Genomic DNA, 21,351 nt, shown 5'->3' with positions numbered 1-21,351 from the left:
ATGTAGACTGCTGTCTTGTTCTGTGTTATAGTTTTTTATGTTAGCATCCAAAAACAGTATTTCGTTGTTACACACACAAATGAAAATGACAAATGTGCTCACACCCGCAGCGCTGCTTTGTTTACAGCGGTAACCAAGGAAACGATGTTTAATTGCTGTTCACCTGCCACCTGTTGGCAGACAGTGAATCTGCGTCTCATTCAGTCCATGTGCTGTTTTGTTTCGTGCAGATGTTTTAAGTAGAATAGTTTCACAAAACTAAAGTCAGACCGTTTTGTTTTTCCTTCAAATTTTGAAATTATACAATACAATTTAGATTAAAAACTGCTCATGCTGCATGTGAGATTTCTTTCATTTGTGTTATTCATTTGATTGATTGGGGTTGTTTTATAATTTCAATTAAAAGTTTTGTTGTTTGACATTTCAATTTTACAAAGAAATGTGCAGCATTTTGTCTGACAATTAATAAATGGACACTTTTCATTTCTAGGTTTTTTGTTTGTTTGTTTGTTTTTTGAGAAAATCATATTGTGAAATCAGTATTTCAAAACCGATTTAGCCTCAATAACTAGCTGAAAGAACTGTTGCTAATAAATAGAACAAAGACTTGAGAGGTGACTTGGACCTCAGAGACTTGTGAACATGTCTGGTAGTAGTAGTAGTAGTAGTATATTTTATGACAAACACCTTTTAAATACTATAAGTTGTAATATATGTAATGCAAAACAAAACAAAACAAAAACGTGTTATGTATTTATCCATATATTTATTTTTTCATAAATTGTATTTCTCTTATTAATCACATACAAACAGAGGTAAAGCTGTTCCTCATAATCATGTTAAATCATTCTTTTAAAAAAAATTAACGTCTAAAAATAAATTAATTTTTAGAGGGTTAAATGCAAATATATATAAATATTCTGTATTTAATTTTTTATGGATATATTTTAAATGGCTATAATAATAATATTAATAATAATACAATTATTGCTATATATATAATTATTTTATTATTTTTTTTTTTTTACACATAGTGTGAGTAAATATAAATCGATTAACTGTTTTTGGTTGGATTAGCTCTGTGTTTGATTGGTTTTCCTGCCGTCGCTTTGACCATGTGACTGACGATCATGTGAGAATCAGCTGTGGTTTGTTTAGATCATGGAGGCTCATGGTTTTACATCAGAACAAACGCTTTAGCTTCGTCCCTGAGGATTTCTCTTGAACCTCGCGGAGTGCTCCGGCTGGCGATGCTGAGGGCGCGGAGCAGCGGTGAGTGTGGCGCGCTGGAGGTGGACCTGCTGGCGGAGCGCGATGTCTGCGGAGCGCTGGAGGACGCGGCGGCGGCGGTGAAGCTCAGTAAAGGCCCGTCGGTGCTGTGCTGTGTGAATGCAGCCGGTGCAGCGAGAGTGAGGAGCATCTCTGACAGCAGAGCAACGCTGCACACACTCCAGCACACCTGCACCGAGTGAGTCTGAGCCTCATACCTGAATGGCTGCTTATCCTTAAGATTTTGTTCTGTACATGGAATATGGAATATGTAATATTTATGCATTTATTATATGTAATATTGCAATTAATTGCAGCTGTTTACTTAATCTTTCTGTTATTTTCTATTTTATTGTTGTATTTCCATTGTTTAAGTAATCTGCAGTATTTTATGTAATATGTACATGTATATTATATGTATGTATGTGTGTATATATATGTGTGTGTGTGTTATATAGCCTGTACATGTAATATATAAATTATTACATTAAGTTATTAAAATCAATACATTATTAAAAACAATAATTAGTATTGTTACAATAATTAAATATTTCAGTGCTATCTTAATACTTAATATTTTATTAATTTATTTTAATAAAATTCAAATATTTTAGTGCTGTATAATATTATTAGCGATAGTTATTTAATATGTTATGTTTGTATCTATTATATAAAACAATGCAGCAATTATATATAAAAATGCTGCTGTATACTTTTACATTATTATTATTATTATTATTATTATTATCATTATTATTATATTAAGTATCAAAAGTCAACTGCAATCATTTTTAAATCATAATTATTATTATTATTGAATATTTATAGTATAATAATAATAATATTTATTTATTAAAAATAAATATATTAAATATTATATTAAATATATCATAATTATATATTAAATATTTAAAATGTGAACATTATTATTATTATTAATAATAATAATAATAGAAAAATGTGTGTGTATAAGATAGTACTGTATAACATTAATAGTCATAGTTATTTAATATTTAATGTTTGTGTTCTGTTTTTGCAGTTGTATTATTATATTAAGTAAACTGCAAATTTTGCATCATAATGATCATTATTTATAATATAGTAATAATAACTATATACTACATGTATTTATTATAATATTAAATATATTATGAATAATTATATGTTGAATATATATTTTAAATTATTATTAATCATAAACATTAATTTTAATAGTTATTTAATATGAGACGTTTGCATTCTGTTTGTGCCATTTTATTCTTATTACTACTGTTATTAAAGATCACAAAGTAAATTGCAATCAATTTTATATTATGTACATGTGCATTACAATTATTATTTGTAATAATATTAATATAATAATATTTAATTTATTTATTTAATGCTTTTACATATACATTATATATTTTTTTTTACTCGTGCATTTATTTATTTATTTTTAAATATATTCTTTTGAAAAATAAAAATATATCCATGTCTTTGCTCTGGAGTGTTCTGTGGGAGGATCAGTGGGAGAGCAGCGGTCGGGACGTGAAGCTGAAGCTGCTGCTGCTGGACTCTCGGTGTGCGCTGAGGCTGTATGAGCTGGATCCTCAGGATCAGCCGCTTCTGCTGTGTGAGAGATCGTCTGATTCGCTGCTGCAGTGCGTTCGACACAAACACCCCGGTGAGAAAACAGCCTCCCGTTCACATCAACCCCTGATCTGTTCATCCTGAAGCCATGGGCTAGAACAATGTGTGGGGGTGCTAAGAAAATAATCAATATTCATGACGTCAAAGTTACTCCATAAAAAAATTATATCTTTTTTTTTTTTTTTTTTATATATATAAATAAAAGCAGATATGGTACACACCACATTTAACAGAAATATAGTTAAAAATTTTATTTGGCCAAAGAATAGGTATATTCAACAAAACAGACACAAGTGAACACAAGACAACGACAAAAACTTTGACATGCAAAAGGTTAAATATTTCAGTGCTATCTTAATACTTAATATTTTATTAATTTATTTTAATAAAATTCAAATATTTTAGTGCTGTATAATATTATTAGCGATAGTTATTTAATATGTTATGTTTGTATCTATTATATAAAACAATGCAGCAATTATATATAAAAATGCTGCTGTATACTTTACATTATTATTATTATCATTATTATTATATTAAGTATCAAAAGTCAACTGCAATCATTTTTAAATCATAATTATTATTATTATTGAATATTTATAGTATAATAATAATAATATTTATTTATTAAAAATAAATATATTAAATATTATATTAAATATATCATAATTATATATTAAATATTTAAAATGTGAACATTATTATTATTAATAATAATAATAATAATAATAGAAAAATGTGTGTGTATAAGATAGTACTGTATAACATTAATAGTCATAGTTATTTAATATTTAATGTTTGTGTTCTGTTTTTGCAGTTGTATTATTATATTAAGTAAACTGCAAATTTTGCATCATAATGATCATTATTTATAATATAGTAATAATAACTATATACTACATGTATTTATTATAATATTAAATATATTATGAATAATTATGTTGAATATATATTTTAAATTATTATTAATCATAAACATTAATTTTAATAGTTATTTAATATGAGACGTTTGCATTCTGTTTGTGCCATTTTATTCTTATTACTACTGTTATTAAAGATCACAAAGTAAATTGCAATCAATTTTATATTATGTACATGTGCATTACAATTATTATTTGTAATAATATTAATATAATAATATTTAATTTATTTATTTAATGCTTTTACATATACATTATATATTTTTTTTCTCGTGCATTTATTTATTTATTTTTAAATATATTCTTTCTGAAAAATAAAAATATATCCATGTCTTTGCTCTGGAGTGTTCTGTGGGAGGATCAGTGGGAGAGCAGCGGTCGGGACGTGAAGCTGAAGCTGCTGCTGCTGGACTCTCGGTGTGCGCTGAGGCTGTATGAGCTGGATCCTCAGGATCAGCCGCTTCTGCTGTGTGAGAGATCGTCTGATTCGCTGCTGCAGTGCGTTCGACACAAACACCCCGGTGAGAAAACAGCCTCCCGTTCACATCAACCCCTGATCTGTTCATCCTGAAGCCAGGGGCTAGACCAATGTGTGGGGGTGCTAAGAAAATAATCAATATTCATGACGTCAAAGTTACTCCATAAAAAAATTATATCTTTTTTTTTTTTTTTTATATATATATAAATAAAAGCAGATATGGTACACACCACATTTAACAGAAATATAGTTAAAAATTTTATTTGGCCAAAGAATAGGTATATTCAACAAAACAGACACAAGTGAACACAAGACAACGACAAAAAACTTTGACATGCAAAAGGTGAAAGACTTCAGTCCTGGACAGCAACCATGTGCTCAGCATTAACAAAACAATTCAGATGTAGCCCATGCATAATTAGAGCTGAGCATACTTTACACTTAAATTAAACATTAAACGAACACTGCGCTCACATGACGCGGAGCTCAGCATTAACAACACAATACATATTTATATGCATAATCAGAAGTGTGCTTCCTACTGTACCTGCACTCTTGTCTTCTTTATCAAAAAACGGTCCATCTATTTTTTTTTTTTTTTTTTTATTTAAAAGCAAATTACAAATACACGCAAATTACAAACCATAAGACAAATACGAAGTGATGCAAATTAAATGCACTCATTTTTCAAATAGCCTACAGTAGGTTTATTTAACACACATACATTTATTTAACATCTTTTGACACAAAAAAACAATAGACACATCACAGAATTAGTAATGGTTTTACTGGTTATAATGGGACTTGTGTTGGTTTTAATGGAAACTTTAATGGACCCTGTTGGTCTCTACTGGTAATTGTTCACCTTCTATTGGTGGCTTGTTAAAGCCACTAAATCCTAATGGAATGTGTCCCAAAACGCACTACAGAAAACCATTTTTTAATGGTTAAAAGTTGATGGTTTGTAATGGTATTTGTAGTGGAAACCATTAGGATTTCTGATGGTTCTATTGGGGGTTTTTTTCAGCAGGGTAGGCTGCATCGCTTTTTGAAATCCTCCTAATGAATGCAATATACTGACACACATTCACTTAAAGCCTTGACCCTGGATCACAAAACCAGCCATAAGGGTCAATTTTTTGAAATTGAGATTTATACACCATCTGAAAGCTGAATAAATAAGCTTTCCATTGATGTATGGTTTGGACAATATTTGGCTGAGATACAACTATTTGAAAATCTGGAATCTGAGGGTGCAAAAAAATCTAAATATTGAGAAAATCGCCTTTAAAGTTGTCCAGATGAAGTTCTTAGCAATGCATATTACTAATCAAAGTTTTGATATTTTTACAGTAGGAAATTTACAAAAAATCTCCATGGAAAATGATCTTTACTTAATATCCTGATGATTTTTGGCATAAAAGAAAAATATCCCTGTGCTATTATGACTGGTTTTGTGGTCCAGGGTCACATATAGCCTCCCGTTCTCCTCGAGCCCTGATCTGTTGATGGTGAAGCGCTGTGTTTGTGTGCAGACGTGGCGGAGCTGCTGTCGCTGAGGCTGCTGTGGTTCGCTGACGGCCGCTGTGTGCTGCTGCTGAACACACGTCTGCTGCTGCAGCTCCGCTGGACGGAGGACACGGCGCAGCTGGAGACACTGTCCTGCGTCCGGCTCGCTGCACCCCTCCAGACCGAGGACGCCTGCGCCGACTGCCGGCTCTGTCGGGGAACGCTCTTCATTCTGCTCAGGACTGGACTCGCATGTATCCTTCACCGTATGATGCACATAACACGGTCATCATCAGTCACATATCCACAGGATAGAAAATACATGTCGTTCTCTGAACCAAAACTCACTCTTCAGATTAGATTATTGTTTATTTGCAACCATTTGAACATATTTTTGTTGTAATTTTACATGACTGGATGACATTTCAAATATTTGTTTATAATAATAGTAATAATAATATATTTTATATTATAATATATGTAATATTATATTACATGTAATATTATATTACAATATTGTTTAAAACTAATATTAAATATATAATGTAATAATAACAACAATAATTATTTCTGTATGTATTCTTATACACTCACACACACACACACACACACACACATATATATATATATATATTTGTGCTGCCAAACGATTAATCGTGATTAATCGCATCCAAAATAAAAGTTTTTGTTTACATAATATCTGTGTGTACTGTGTATATTTATTATGTATAAATAAAGACACACACATACAGCATATATTTTGAAAATATTTACATGTATATATTTATATTCATATAAATTATATCATATATAAATATATTTAATATATAAACATAACATTTTTCTGAACTATATACGTGCATGTGTGTGTGTTTATATATACATATACACAGTATACACATTATGTAAACAAAAACTTTTATTTTGGATGCGATTAATCGCTTGACAGCACAAATAAATAAATATATATATATATATATATATATATATATATATATATATATATATATATATAAAATGTTTAAATATGTAAAAATAAACAGTAATTATTATATTAATAAAAAATATACAGTACTGCTATATTCATAATAATAGTATTTGATATTATATTATTTAATGAGTATATAATTTTAAAATATGTATATAATTAATTGCAGCTGTATACTTGTATTATTATATCGTCTGTTGTTCTTAAATAGTGCAAATATTATATTAATATGAATGTATAATATGAACTTATATATTCAAGAAGAATATATAATATCTAAATAAATAAATAAATATACATATTACTTATTAGTAAATATACTCTCTATTCTTGAAAATGAAAGGAAGGAAATTAATACTTTTATCCAGCAAAGATTAGAATATCAAAAGTGACCGTAAAGACACTTATAATATTACAAAATATTTATATTTCAAATAAATGCTGTTCTTTTGAACTTTCTATTCATCAAAGAATCCTGAAAAATGAAATGTATCATGATTTTTACGAAATATTATTCAGCCAAAACTTTCAAAATTGATAATAAGAACCATTATTAATAACTGAGCATCAAATTGGCATAATATAATATTACTAGTATTATTATTACAGCACATGTATACATAACCAAAATGAAGTCTGTTTTTAGTGCAATTAAGATTTCATTACATTTAAAGAAAGAAAGAAATATCTGTGGTTTTTAAAGTCAGTTCAATAAATGCTATCGTAATGTATAAATACTGTAATTATAAATATAGTATTTATTTATTTTTACATTACAATAATAAGAATTTGGCAGTTAAATGTGTTTACTTTTCTTTTGATCATGTGTTGAAGTATGAGTTTCTTTAACGCTGTGTGTCAGATGTGTTTGACAGCACTGATGGGAAACTCTTGGCCTCGGTGGATTTTCCCTCATACTGCAGTCTAGCAGACGTTTCTCCGCCCGTCACGTCCTTCTGTCTCTTCCAGATCTCACAGGATCTCAGTACAGCTGTGAGCGTCACCCGGCAAAACCAAGCCCTCGCCGTCGACCTCAACCACTACTTCAGGTACACACATCTGCCTCACGAGAGTCTGCTTTCTCTTTGTATTTGTATGTATTTATTTATTAGTTTTGTTTTTTTCCACTATGTTTTTATTATATAAAACATTGCAGTTAATTGCAGCTTTATAACATACAGTTTTTGTAGTGTTATTAAATATCGCTAAGTGAACTGCGGTAGATCTTCCATTATATATATTTTATTTATATCTGTGTGTATTTCTGTTATATATCTTCCATTTTTTGAGCATTTATTTTAACATAAGCATTTTTAATAATTTAGTTATTTTATTGATTTATTTATGTATTTATGTATTCATTTATTTAAGCATTTAATTACTTTATCATTTTTCCATCCAGTATTTATTTAAACATTTAATTATTTTGTTTAGCATTTATTTATGCATTAAAGCATAAATATCTATTTCTTTTTTTTTAAGTAGATTTTTTCCCCATCCAGGATGATTAATTATTTTTAACTAACTTTTATTACTATAATTAATTGCAGCTGTATACTCATTATTGTTATTATTATTATTTTTATTATATTTCCTATTGATGTTAAATAATATCACAAACTGCAACAGATCTTCCAGGGGGCTGTTTCATAAAACAATTTTACCAAATAAGCCAGGCTTATTTCAGTTAGTCTGACTTATTGTCACTTGATTTGGTTTCCAAAAGCAAATTAATGCTGAGAAACTAACCTGGTCCGGAGCTGACTCTCTCACATACAATTATTTGACTTTATTATCAGTCCAAAAATAAAAGTATACAAAAAAATGCAACTTAAATAATAAATCAAATAAATAAAAAGATACAGCTACAGCCAACTGCATTTAATGTATTGTGCCCAAAATTTTATGACTTTTTTTATTTTTATTTTTTTTTTATAAGATATATGAAAACATTTTAATATAGTTGCTACTTGCACATTCATTTGATCAGCAGTTTCTAGCGATGCAGCCTTTCTCTCTGATTTTATGACACCTTTTATGGTTAATAATAGAACATTAAAACATTACAATCTAAAATTGCTCTTTAAAGCATTAAAAACACTCAATTAAAAGTTAAAATCACTGAATTAAAAACGAAAATAAATAATAGAAAACAGATTACATTTTAACTGATAAGAGGAACACATTTAACTCATTTGAGCTTGTAATTAGCCAGCTTACATTTGATTTACAGTTACTGCTATCATAAAAATACACTTACATGTAGGATTACAATTCTACATGTGTCATTTAATATCCAACAACAAATATTTTAGCAAAATGTATATTTTACTCAAAATTATTGCGCTACTATTCTATTGCGCTCCATTTAGCAGCGCTCGTTCGCTCGCGTAAGCCTCCTGACAGCAGAATGGATATATTTGCATGACTTTCTAACATTTATAGATGAAGAATTTAACTGTGAGGAAAACACCATGTCTCAAATGCATTAAACGGCACATATATATTCGCTGTTTGCCGTGGTGGATCGATCTGATCCATGATCGACATTAACGGCTGCTTAAGAATAAGCATGCACATCAAATTATCCTGACTCACTGAACCTGGATCGAATTAGTGAGATTGCATAAACTTAAATTGTCATTTATGAAACCACTTTAGTCCTGATTAAATTGTTAGGTTGTTTCAAGTCAGGTTTTGGACTTTAATCCCCGCTTTTCTTAGCGTCTTTTATGAAACAGCCCCCTGATCTAGTTCTTATTGGGGGTTTTTTTGTGGATTTTTTTTCTCCAGGAAGTATCCAGATCACCTTCATTGTTGTTCAGCCCCTAATCGGCCGTTTCTCAGGCCCACTGAATCATGGGATCAGGACAGTCTCGCGAGCTCCGTCCACAGCCTGTCGGTCCTGGATAAGCCTTTCCAAACAGACAGGTACTGTATAAATCAACAGTGGCCTGTTGCATGAAGCTAGATGAACAAACTCTGAGTTTCAGAGTAGGTTTAGAGTTGACAAAACCAAATAAATCCAAGCTGGTTTAGATCAGGTTCAGCAGGCTCACAAGCTCCATATAAATGTTCTCTGTCAACTCAGGGTTGATTCAGAGTTTGTGATTAACTTACAAATAGATGTCGTTATTAAAAATATAATGAATTTAAATGAAAATATCGGACTATGCAAAAGAATCAGCTAAATTTAATCATTTGTATAGTAGGGCTGCAAAACGATTAGTCGCGATTAATCAATTCAAAATAAAAGTTTGTTTACATAATATATGTGTGTGTACTGTGTATATTTATTATGTATATATAAATACATACACACATGTATATATTAACGAAAAATGTTATATTTACATATAATATAAAGTGTTTACATACAAATATATTTTTTAAATATGTACATATGTGTAAATAAACTTTTATTTTGAACCGATTAATCGCGACTAATTGTTTTGCAGCCTTATTATAGTTTCACAAAGAGCTCAAAAGAAAATACATAACGTTTAGTCATTTTAAAAACTAGAGTTGATCAAGATGTCGCATAGGTCATAGAACTCATGCATTTTTGCTTAAAGGTGAAGACCCTACTCAATGCATGTTTTGCAAATATATTTTTTTGGACTGCCCCGCTGAATTTTTAATGTATGTAGAAAACTCTTTTATAAAGTGAACTCACTTTAACAGTTATTTTGCATAATTTTGCTAGAAAAAGTTTTAGAATTTTTATAATATGTGACCCTGGAGCACAAAAGCAGTCATAAGCAGCACAGGCATATTTGTAGCAATAGCCAACAATACATTGTATGGGTCAAATTATTGATTATTGACTTTTATGCCAAAAATCATCAGGATATTAAGTAAAGATCATGTTCCATGAAGATATTTAGTCAATTTCCTATCGTGAATATATCAAAACTTAATTTTTGATTAGTAATATGCATTGCTAAGAACTTCATCTGGACAACTTTAAAGGCGATTTTCTCAATATTTATATTTTTTTGCTCCCTCAGATTCCAGATTTTCAAATAGTTGTATCTCAGCTGAATATTGTCCGATACTAACAAACCATACATCAGTGGAAAGCTTATTTATTCATGATGTATAAAGCTCAATTTCACAAAACTGACTCTCATGACTGGTTTTGTGGTCCTGGGTCACATATGTTAATGTAAAAAATCTTGTGTAATATAACTTGTGTTTGTTTGTTTGCTGGTTTTTATTGTATTTGTTATACTTGTATTTTTTTTAATTGTTTTTGCCATGAAAACAGCCTAAGGTGCTGACATGGCATTAAATAAAAATATGCTACTACTACTCAAATTTTCATTTTTTTTTTCATTTTTGTTCAGGTCGTGGGAGGCGCGTCTGTCTTCGCTGTATAGTCGATCTAAAGCTCTGGACCGCCCAGCTCATGGGTTACCCTGGTACAGAGATTTCCCTCATGTGGAGTGCCGTCGGGCGTCTGCCACCGCCACACTCTCGCAGCCCTCCGTGAAGCCAGGGGCGCCAGACGTGCTTTGATGTGCCGGACGGAGCAACCGCAACAGGGCTGAACGTCTCTGAGTTCTCTGCGCTCGTTACCTTCGTTTGTCCTGGAAACACAAACACGGTTCTGGCTTACTGGGACCTGGAGGGTCAAAGCGTGATGTATCATCGCACAGACGCTCCCGCCATCCCGTCAGAGATCAGCTGAGGAGCACCTGTGCCTGTTACTGAAGCGTGAGTCTGACCTCTGACCTCATGAGACATCATCTGTTTCAGATGCACTGGGTTGATTCAGAGTTTGTGATTAACTTACAAATAGATGTCGTTATTAAAAATATAATGAATTTAAATGAAAATATCGGACTATGCAAAAGAATCAGCTAAATTTAATCATTTGTATAGTAGGGCTGCAAAACGATTAGTCGCGATTAATCAATTCAAAATAAAAGTTTGTTTACATAATATATGTGTGTGTACTGTGTATATTTATTATGTATATATAAATACACACACACATGTATATATTAACGAAAAATGTTATATTTACATATAATATAAAGTGTTTACATACAAATATATTTTTTAAATATGTACATATGTGTAAATAAACTTTTATTTTGAACCGATTAATCGCGACTAATCGTTTTGCAGCCTTATTATAGTTTCACAAAGAGCTCAAAAGAAAATACATAACGTTTAGTCATTTTAAAAACTAGAGTTGATCAAGATGTCGTATAGGTCATAGAACTCATGCATTTTTGCTTAAAGGTGAAGACCCTACTCAATGCATGTTCTGCAAATATATTTTTGGACTGCCCCGCTGAATTTTTAATGTATGTAGAAAACTCTTTTATAAAGTGAACTCACTTTAACAGTTATTTTGCATAATTTTGCTAGAAAAAGTTTTAGAATTTTTATAATATGTGACCCTGGAGCACAAAAGCAGTCATAAGCAGCACAGGCATATTTGTAGCAATAGCCAACAATACATTGTATGGGTCAAATTATTGATTATTGACTTTTATGCCAAAAATCATCAGGATATTAAGTAAAGATCATGTTCCATGAAGATATTTAGTCAATTTCCTATCGTGAATATATCAAAACTTAATTTTTGATTAGTAATATGCATTGCTAAGAACTTCATCTGGACAACTTTAAAGGCGATTTTCTCAATATTTAGATTTTTTTGCACCCTCAGATTCCAGATTTTCAAATAGTTGTATCTCAGCTGAATATTGTCCGATACTAACAAACCATACATCAGTGGAAAGCTCATTTATTCATGATGTATAAAGCTCAATTTCACAAAACTGACTCTCATGACTGGTTTTGTGGTCCTGGGTCACATATGTTAATGTAAAAAATCTTGTGTAATATAACTTGTGTTTGTTTGTTTGCTGGTTTTTATTGTATTTGTTATACTTGTATTTTTTTTAATTGTTTTTGCCATGAAAACAGCCTAAGGTGCTGACATGGCATTAAATAAAAATATGCTACTACTACTCAAATTTTCATTTTTTTTTTTTTTCATTTTTTGTTCAGGTCGTGGGAGGCGCGTCTGTCTTCGCTGTATAGTCGATCTAAAGCTCTGGACCGCCCAGCTCATGGGTTACCCTGGTACAGAGATTTCCCTCATGTGGAGTGCCGTCGGGCGTCTGCCACCGCCACACTCTCGCAGCCCTCCGTGAAGCCAGGGGGCGCTGTGACGTGCTTTGATGTGCCGGACGGAGCAACCGCAACAGGGCTGAACGTCTCTGAGTTCTCTGCGCTCGTTACCTTCGTTTGTCCTGGAAACACAAACACGGTTCTGGCTTACTGGGACCTGGAGGGTCAAAGCGTGATGTATCATCGCACAGACGCTCCCGCCATCCCCGTCCAGAGATCAGCTGAGGAGCACCTGTGCCTGTTACTGAAGCGTGAGTCTGACCTCTGACCTCATGAGACATCATCTGTTTCAGATGCACTGGCTAGATTTCTTTAGCTGGAAAACTTGTCAAGAGCATGCTTAGATTATATTTTAGCACAAAATAAAAAAAAATGAAGTCTATTTTTAGGATCATTAATTTTTATTTATTTTTTTAATACCATTTATCCCCAAAAGTCTCATTAAACTGAAAAATAAAAGAAAAAAGTACTAATTCATATTGCTGTAAGGCTATAAGCATTTATTTATTCATTTATTATCATATTTATTTAAACATTTAAGCATTTATTTATGTATTTAAGCATTTATTTGACCATTTAAGCAAATCAAAAATTGTAATGAATGCTTAAATAAAATAAAAATATTTAGGAATTCATTAAGCATTTATTTATTTATTTATTTACTTGCTTGCTTATTTATTTATTTTTTACAGTATTAAGCATTTTTAAATCCCAACATTTATTCAAACATTTGTTCAGTTATTTAAGCATTTATTTATGCATTTAAGCATATGAATATTTATTTATTCATGCATTTGATTATTTATGTGTGTATTTCTTTAGGAATTTATATAAATATTTAGGCATTTATTTGTGCATTTATTTATTCATTATAGAATTTTTTATTTTTTTATTTAAGTTTTATTAAACAATTTTTTTTAAATCCTGCATTTATTTAAGCATTTACTTATTCGTGCATTTAAGCAGTTATTTATTTTAACTTTTTTTATATTTTCTGAAATTAATTTATTTTAACATTTTAAGCATTTAAGCAATTCACAACATTGTATTTGTTGTACTGCTTTGTAAATAATGATGATGATGGTAATAATCATTTGTACTGCAGAGCTAAATATTTCTATTTTTATTTTAATACAAAATAAAAAGAAACATCACTGAGAATAATAATAGAAATTACTAATATTGCTTCATCTATAAATTCTTATTTCTTTTGCTTTTGATTTATATGGTGAGATGTGACCTGGACATGTTCATGACATTCAGCCGATATAAAAATTAGATTTGAGTCTTTTTTTGTGTTTACAAAAATACTGTGGTGGTATTATGGTATAGTGATTGTAATACCATGGTATGCTGATTATATATGATGTTACAGAATGATGGTGTTTATTTATGGTGTAGTATACTTCAAATAATACCATGATGCTATTATAGTACATGACCCAAAATGTTTGTCTTAATGTAATGTGTGTGTGTGTGTGTGTTTTAGCGTCGGGTCTGTCCGTGGTTTTGTTCTGCGTGACGCAGGACGAGCTGTTGAACCGGCTGATGGTTTTTGGCACGGCCGGTACAGTCGACTCGCTCTGCCATCTGAACGCCTGGGGACGCTGTTCAATACCCATACATGCCCTACAGGTACATAATCACACAAATTATATCCAGTAACTCTAATATTGTTTATGCAAACTCAGAAAATGAGGCATTAAGGCACTCAAAGCCATTTAATGTGGTGTTTTAATGGTTTAAAGGTGTATAACACCCTAAAAAATGATTTTAAGAAACTCAACTTCAACTTTTTTCATCGCCGAAGCAAAAACTTTGGCTGCATTGTGTCTGAAATGACTCTAAATGAGATATTTTTGCTCTGATGTGATTTCAGGCTGGCCTGAAGAACCACCAGCTGGATACGGTTGATTTCTTTCTGAAGAGTAAGGAGAACATCCTGAGCCCCGCGTCTGGGTTTGTTCTGTCCGATCAGACGCCAGCCGTCTCGACCCAAAGCCATCTGAGGAGTAAGACAGCGCTTTAATGAGATCCTCTGATCACTAACGACCTTCTCCAGCCGCAGCAGCTCAATTAAATGTTCTTAAGAAGTCTCCTGTCTGATCTTCTGGGTCATTAAAGGGCAGAAGTGTAAATGTGAGGCTGGAGAGCGTCGTTAATGTGCCTCTATTTGAGCTCATGACCTCATTGGTAATTTTTAATTATAATAAATTGACTATAATGTGTATATATGAACATTTAAAATATGCTTAATTTATTAATTGACAATTAATTGTAGCAACCTCATTTTTATATGGTGAAATTGAATCATTCTGACTGTTGAGGTGTTTTTTTAACCATTGGTTTTCCATAGTAGCATACATTTAGATCATATAATCACAGTTAAAACCACAAATATAGCACCTCGATACCATGGTAAAAATATAATATGGCTTCTAGGTATTTGTATGAAAAACAGTAGTCTAAATACACTTACTATAAACGCATAAATAATGTGCTAGTCAGCCAGTTTCATGGCTGAAGTAAACAGTACTGCTCGTTGCACCATGGAAGAGAGGGGCGGGGTCAGCAGAGCTCATTAGCATTTAAAGCAACATGGAGTAAAAACAGCTTGCTGAAAACAGAGCTGATTTTGACAGGTTTAAAAAGGTGTTTTTACACTACCATTGAGAAATTTTAAACAAAGTATGTTATAGACTTTTAATTAAAACCCTAAAGAATCATATCAACTTGTGCAAAATGGGCATCCAATGACTCCTTTAAGAACATCTTAATTTTTTTCTTAAGAAGAAAATGACGGTCTTTATCTGAGTGAATACATGACGCACTGATAAACTCACACTTTATTGTCTTTTTTTTAGGCTGTCCTAAATTCTTTTAGCCCTATTTTTATGTAATTATATTATTTATTAGTTATATAATTGCATATTATATAATTACATGTCTGCATGTATTTATTTATGTTTTATATATTTTTTGCATTATAGTAATGAGAAAATATCATTTAAATATGCTTTCCTTTCTTTGCATATAATTTCATATTATTATTTTAATTTTGGGGCGTTCTTGGCAGATTTGATGACATTCATCTCATTAGTGTTTGTTGTGACCTCCTGCTCTTCATCACATTAGGAGACACACAGTCTGAGCCTGATGAAGGACGCTCATGTTTAAACATGACAAACTAATCAGAAAACTGGAGATGATTTCATCTACGCAGCGATGTGTTCAAGAGGAATGAGTTATTGAGGAAGCCGCTAGTAATATGATTGAGATGTTGAATTAATCATTGGTGAAGATGAAGAGTGAACCGAACCAGCTGATTCAGGATAGAAGAGATATATTAGATGTCAGAGGAAGTTTAATGCTTGTATTGGATGCATGAAGGATGTGCTATTTAGAGGACGTGCTGGGAATGACTGTGCAGCTGTAATTTAAGTGTGTATGTGTGTGTGTGTGTGTGTGTGTACACATGCACATATAAAATGATTTCTAAATGAAGTTAATATTTACATCACATTTTAGGGGTAGAGCTATAATTTGGTATAAGGATCGTCTGTAAATGTTGTAGTTAACTCAATATAAAAACAATTGCAGTCAATGGAAAATGACAGAAAAACACTAAAATTAATTTGTTTTTGAAAAGTCTCTTCCGCTCACTGAGACTGCATTTATTTGATAAAAAATACAGTAAAAACAGTAAAATATTATTACAATGTAAAACAGCTGTTTTCTATGTGAATATATTGTAAAATGTAATTGATTGCTGTGATCAAAGCTGAATTTTCAGAAATCATTCTAGTATGTTGATTTGATGCTCAAGAAGCATTTATGATTATTATCAGTGTTGAAAATTAGTGAGATTGGGGTCGGTAAGTTTAAAAAAAAATACTTTTATTCAACAAGGACACATTAAATTGATCAAAAGTGACAATAAAGGCTTTTATAATGTCACAAAAGATTTCTATTTAAAATAAATTTAAAGGCAGCACAACTGTTTTCATCATTGATAATAATCAGAAATGTTTGTTGATCAGCAAATCAGCATATTAGAATGATTTCTGAAGGATCACGTGACACTGAAGACTGGAGTAATGATGCTGAAAATTCAGCTGTGCATCACAGAAATAAATGACATTTTACCAGATATTCACATAGAACACAGTTGTTTTGAATTGTAATAATATTTTTTACAAATTTTACAGTATTTTTGATCAAATAAATGCAGCCTTGATCAGCAGAAGAGACTTCTTTGAAAAACATGTAGAAAGTCATACTGATTCCAGTCTGTTGTGTGTGTGTTTCAGATGTGCAGGCTCTGTGTCCGGCTCTGGATCTGCTGCGTTCTGCAATACACGACACACACACCGAAGCTCAGAGTCAGCAGTTCTGTGATCAGCTGCTGAGCATCACGCTAACCTTCCTCAACATGCAAACCAAAGTCCTCCTCACCAGCACACACGGTAAAGCACACACACACACACACTGAGTAGAGCTCTTGTTTGGTGACCCCAGGCCTCACGTTTGGTCCTGTTGCTGCAGAGCTGGACGTGAACCTGCAGGAGTGTGTGCAGATTTTAGACGGCTACATCTCTGACCTACGCCGATACATGAAGAAGTTCCCCTGGCCTGATGGAGGCGATGCTCGGGCCTCCGTGAGTCCGAACGCTCCTGCGTCCATCGCTGACACAGACCAGGAGTGGCAGTCGCTGTCTGATGAGGTCAGTCAGTAAAGACACTGAACACGAGCAATGCATCATGGTCCAAAACACCTGCATCTTGGCAGACGGATGTGTTTGTGTTTGACTCGCTGCAGCTGCTTCAGACAAATCATTTTCCACAAAACATTGAAAATAGAGAGATCTCAATATGGATTAAGAGATATCTACCTTCTTTCTTTCTTTCTTTCTTTGTCTGGAATTCAGAAAAAATACTGTATTTACAATAACTTTTAAAACTAAAATAGAAAGGTTTTCAAGGTCTTTAAAATTCATTTTTAATAATGGGTTTAATAATGGGATTAATCGCGACCTAACATTAAAGTTTTTAAATATACTTTTATATTGCAATAATTTCACATTCAATCTTCAAATTAATGTACAGACAGTATATTTTTAATATTTGTTTAATGGCATCTTTTTTTTATGACTGAAGGCCAGTATCACTGATACCAATACACTGATTTCTATTTTTATTTTTTCCCTAATATTTAACCACTGACTAGCCATTCAACATTATAGTATAATTGAGAGCTCTCAATTTTAACATTTAATAGACTTTTAAAAAATAACTTCTAATTTAAGTGAACTTAAAACAATCTTCACATAAACCCATTATAATAAATGTCATATTTGCCTGTGCCCTTCAGCAGAAATATACAGAAATTGAAATGATCAAACACTAAATTCTAAATTAAATATAGATGAATCCTTTAAGCTATAAAAGTTTCCTCTTTTTTTCTGTTGTTATTGATGAACAGACATCACAGCAGCTGGTTATTAGGTTATTTTGGCTGCTATTACTTTAAGAGCTGCGGCTGCTGAACATGACACAGATCTGACACGAGGCGTATTTTCTCTCAACTCTCTTTAACTATTCAGACCCATTTCAGGCCTTAAAGTCTCTACTAATGAGCTGACGAGTTGAATCGAGTGTGTTAGATGAGTGCTGGGCTGCTCCAGGACAGTTTGAAAAACCATTTCAGAGACATGTTCTTAAATGTGACTCATATAAAATATATTACATGCATGCACAGTTTTAAGGCAGCTTTAATCGTTTTTGATAACTTCATGCCTTAACTGACCATGAACATTGCATGCACGTAGTATATTTCACGATTTAGTATGAAAATATACAGGCTGCGAGCACAGGACTGTTCTTAGCAATGCACATTACTAATCAAAAATTAAGTTTTGATACATTTACGGTAAGAAATGTACAAAATATCTTCATGGAACATGATCTTTACTTAATATCCTAATGATTTTTGGCATAAAAGAAAAATTGATATTTTTGACCCATACAATGTATTTTTGGCTATTGCTACAAATATACCCCAGCGACTTAAGACTGGTTTTGTGGTCCAGGGTGACATATATGAATGCAGATTATAATGCCTATGCACATTGTAGTTTGTTGTGTGTGTTTCAGGAAGTTGTTCAGCACGCTATATTGAGCAGACGGATCCCACATGTGCAGGCTGTCCTGCGCAGACGCGGCTGTGTTGAATGCAGTCTGGAGGACATCAGGAAGACGGGACTGAGACACACCTTCACCTGTCTCACTCACAGAGACCTGCAGCAGGCCAAAACACTGCTGACTAACATGGTAGATTAGCACACATACAGCTCCATCTCACAATATCCAGTTTTTTTCTTCAGCAAGGCTGAATTTATTTGACCAACCATTCTGTAAATTGTTCAGTGTATTTTCAGCATAATTTCTCTAGTCTTCAGTGTCACATGATCCTTCAGAAATCATTCTAATATGCTGATTTGCTGCTCAAGAGACATTTCTGATTATTATCAATGTTGAAAACAGTTGTGCTGCACAATGTTTTTGCAGAAACGTGATAAATTAAATTTTTCATCATGATTCAGAGATGAATTCAAAGTTCAAAAGAACAGCATTTATTTGAAATGGAAATCTTTTGTAACATTATAAGTGTCTTTACTGACACTTTTGATCACTCCTTGATTAGTAAAAGTAAAAAAATGTTTTAAATACTTTCTGTTTTAGGGCTTCAATGTGAAGGACCAGCTCCACAGCATCTGCGTTTTCACTGCCGATCGGAATCTGAGGGCCTTCATGGTGAGAATAAACAATAAATGTGAACCCTTAAAGAGACAAATATGTTTTGTTTTGAGGATTAATTGCTCAGTTTTTACAAACTAGACTCTCTCTGGTTGAATATGTGAATTCGTTTTTATTTTGTGTGTGTGTGATCACCAGTGTCATTTCAAGGGTTAATTTAGCTGGTTTATGTATCTGCTTTGCTGTCGTTTCCAGGTGGAGGAGCTGCAGAAGCAGAATTACCTCTCGTGTGAAGAGCTACAGCAGGTGGAGTTTATTCAGACCATTGAGAACTTGTGCTCCACACCTGCGACGAGATGCTCCACCCGTCTGGACACCAGCAGGCGAGTGCTTCTCTCTTTTCTTCTTCAAATGTTGCTTCTCCCTATTTGCCTCTTTTATTGATGTTTGGAAGAGACCTGGTCAGGATTAGGCGAAGTTGCCAAGTCTGCAGTTTATGAGAAGTGGTTTTATTTAATTTTAGTGATGTCAAACAATTAATCGTGATTAATCGCATCCAAAATAAAAGGTTTTGTTTACATAATATATTTGTGTGTACTGTGTATATTTATTATGTGTATATATAAATACAAACACATATATTTATATACTTAAAAAAAAAATTATTTATATATTACATTTATTTATTTATGTCTGTCATGATAAAACCTTAATATCAAACCTATATAATGACTTTGGAAATTTTAGAGAAATGCTTAATAAATGCATTACACTGTAACAAAACCCATTATATTTTAGCCGACTAAATTTACTGTAGATTTAGTCGACTAAAACTAAAATATGACTAAAGCTAAATGCCATTTTAGTCAAAAGACTATGACTAAAACACTGGTTGCGAGCTGGATTCAAACCCTGGTTTGAGCACCAGGCCATATTTTTAGGTGAATGAGAGGTGTGTGTGGGATCTTCTGTCCAGGGTTCTTCAGATGAGCCGGTCTGATCCCGAGAGCAGGCGGCTGCTGCAGGAGATCACGCAGGAACCGGACTCGTCCTCCTGCAGGTCTCTGCTGGATCCTGTGCGTCTGGACTGGGTCAGATACTGGGACAGAGACACGCAGAGCTCCATCCTTCTGTCCCGACTGCAGCCGGCTGGTCAGTTCATCACAGCTCAACACCTCAACAGTCACACAAGAGTGAACTACAGTCAAATATTACATTTCTTTTCCATCTCAGTCGTCTTCTGAATTATACAGTTTATTATGCAATAAATTGTAATTAATTCAGATGTAACTATCTGTTACCCACTTTGCACTGTAAAGACAAACTAATTTTAAACAGTGAAGCCAGTTCAAATTAATTCCCAACAAATGGAAAATTAATTAATAGAAATGTTTTAATTTATTAATACGTTTTTATTAAATAATAGTTAATTAAAATCTAGTTCAAAACTAGTTATTTGCATACATTTTCTTTCTTGCATCTATTTAACCATTTGTTGCTTTTTTTTTACTCTATAAAGACAACAAGTGAAAATTAAAAATTAAAGCAGGTTAAAATTAATTTCCAACACAGAACTTTTTTTAAATTATTTAATTAATTTGTTAAGCTTTTGTCAAAACAAGTCATATTTCACCTCAAAATCAAAA

General features: G+C 32.2%; 1 protein-coding gene across 1 annotated transcript in view; it reads left to right on the top strand.

Annotated features, from left to right (window-relative positions):
- Positions 1 to 1,104: 1,104 nt before the first annotated feature.
- Positions 1,105 to 21,351, top strand: part of spg11 (SPG11 vesicle trafficking associated, spatacsin) — a 51,470-nt gene continuing 31,223 nt past the window's right edge. The window contains exons 1-14 of the mRNA XM_058767559.1: positions 1,105 to 1,468; positions 2,760 to 2,935; positions 5,835 to 6,062; positions 7,659 to 7,845; positions 9,590 to 9,727; positions 12,827 to 13,200; positions 14,439 to 14,584; positions 14,829 to 14,961; positions 17,260 to 17,415; positions 17,495 to 17,673; positions 19,103 to 19,279; positions 19,691 to 19,762; positions 19,961 to 20,088; positions 20,682 to 20,857. Coding sequence (XP_058623542.1) covers positions 1,251 to 1,468; positions 2,760 to 2,935; positions 5,835 to 6,062; positions 7,659 to 7,845; positions 9,590 to 9,727; positions 12,827 to 13,200; positions 14,439 to 14,584; positions 14,829 to 14,961; positions 17,260 to 17,415; positions 17,495 to 17,673; positions 19,103 to 19,279; positions 19,691 to 19,762; positions 19,961 to 20,088; positions 20,682 to 20,857 — 2,488 coding nt within the window. The 5' untranslated portion in view covers positions 1,105 to 1,250. The remainder of the gene's footprint in view (positions 1,469 to 2,759; positions 2,936 to 5,834; positions 6,063 to 7,658; positions 7,846 to 9,589; positions 9,728 to 12,826; positions 13,201 to 14,438; positions 14,585 to 14,828; positions 14,962 to 17,259; positions 17,416 to 17,494; positions 17,674 to 19,102; positions 19,280 to 19,690; positions 19,763 to 19,960; positions 20,089 to 20,681; positions 20,858 to 21,351) is intronic.

Source organism: Onychostoma macrolepis, chromosome 25 (genome assembly GCF_012432095.1).
Source record: "Onychostoma macrolepis isolate SWU-2019 chromosome 25, ASM1243209v1, whole genome shotgun sequence".
Taxonomy (NCBI): Eukaryota; Metazoa; Chordata; class Actinopteri; order Cypriniformes; family Cyprinidae; genus Onychostoma; species Onychostoma macrolepis.
Note: the sequence above shows the minus strand (reverse complement) of the source record. Positions and strands in the feature narration are given on the sequence as shown.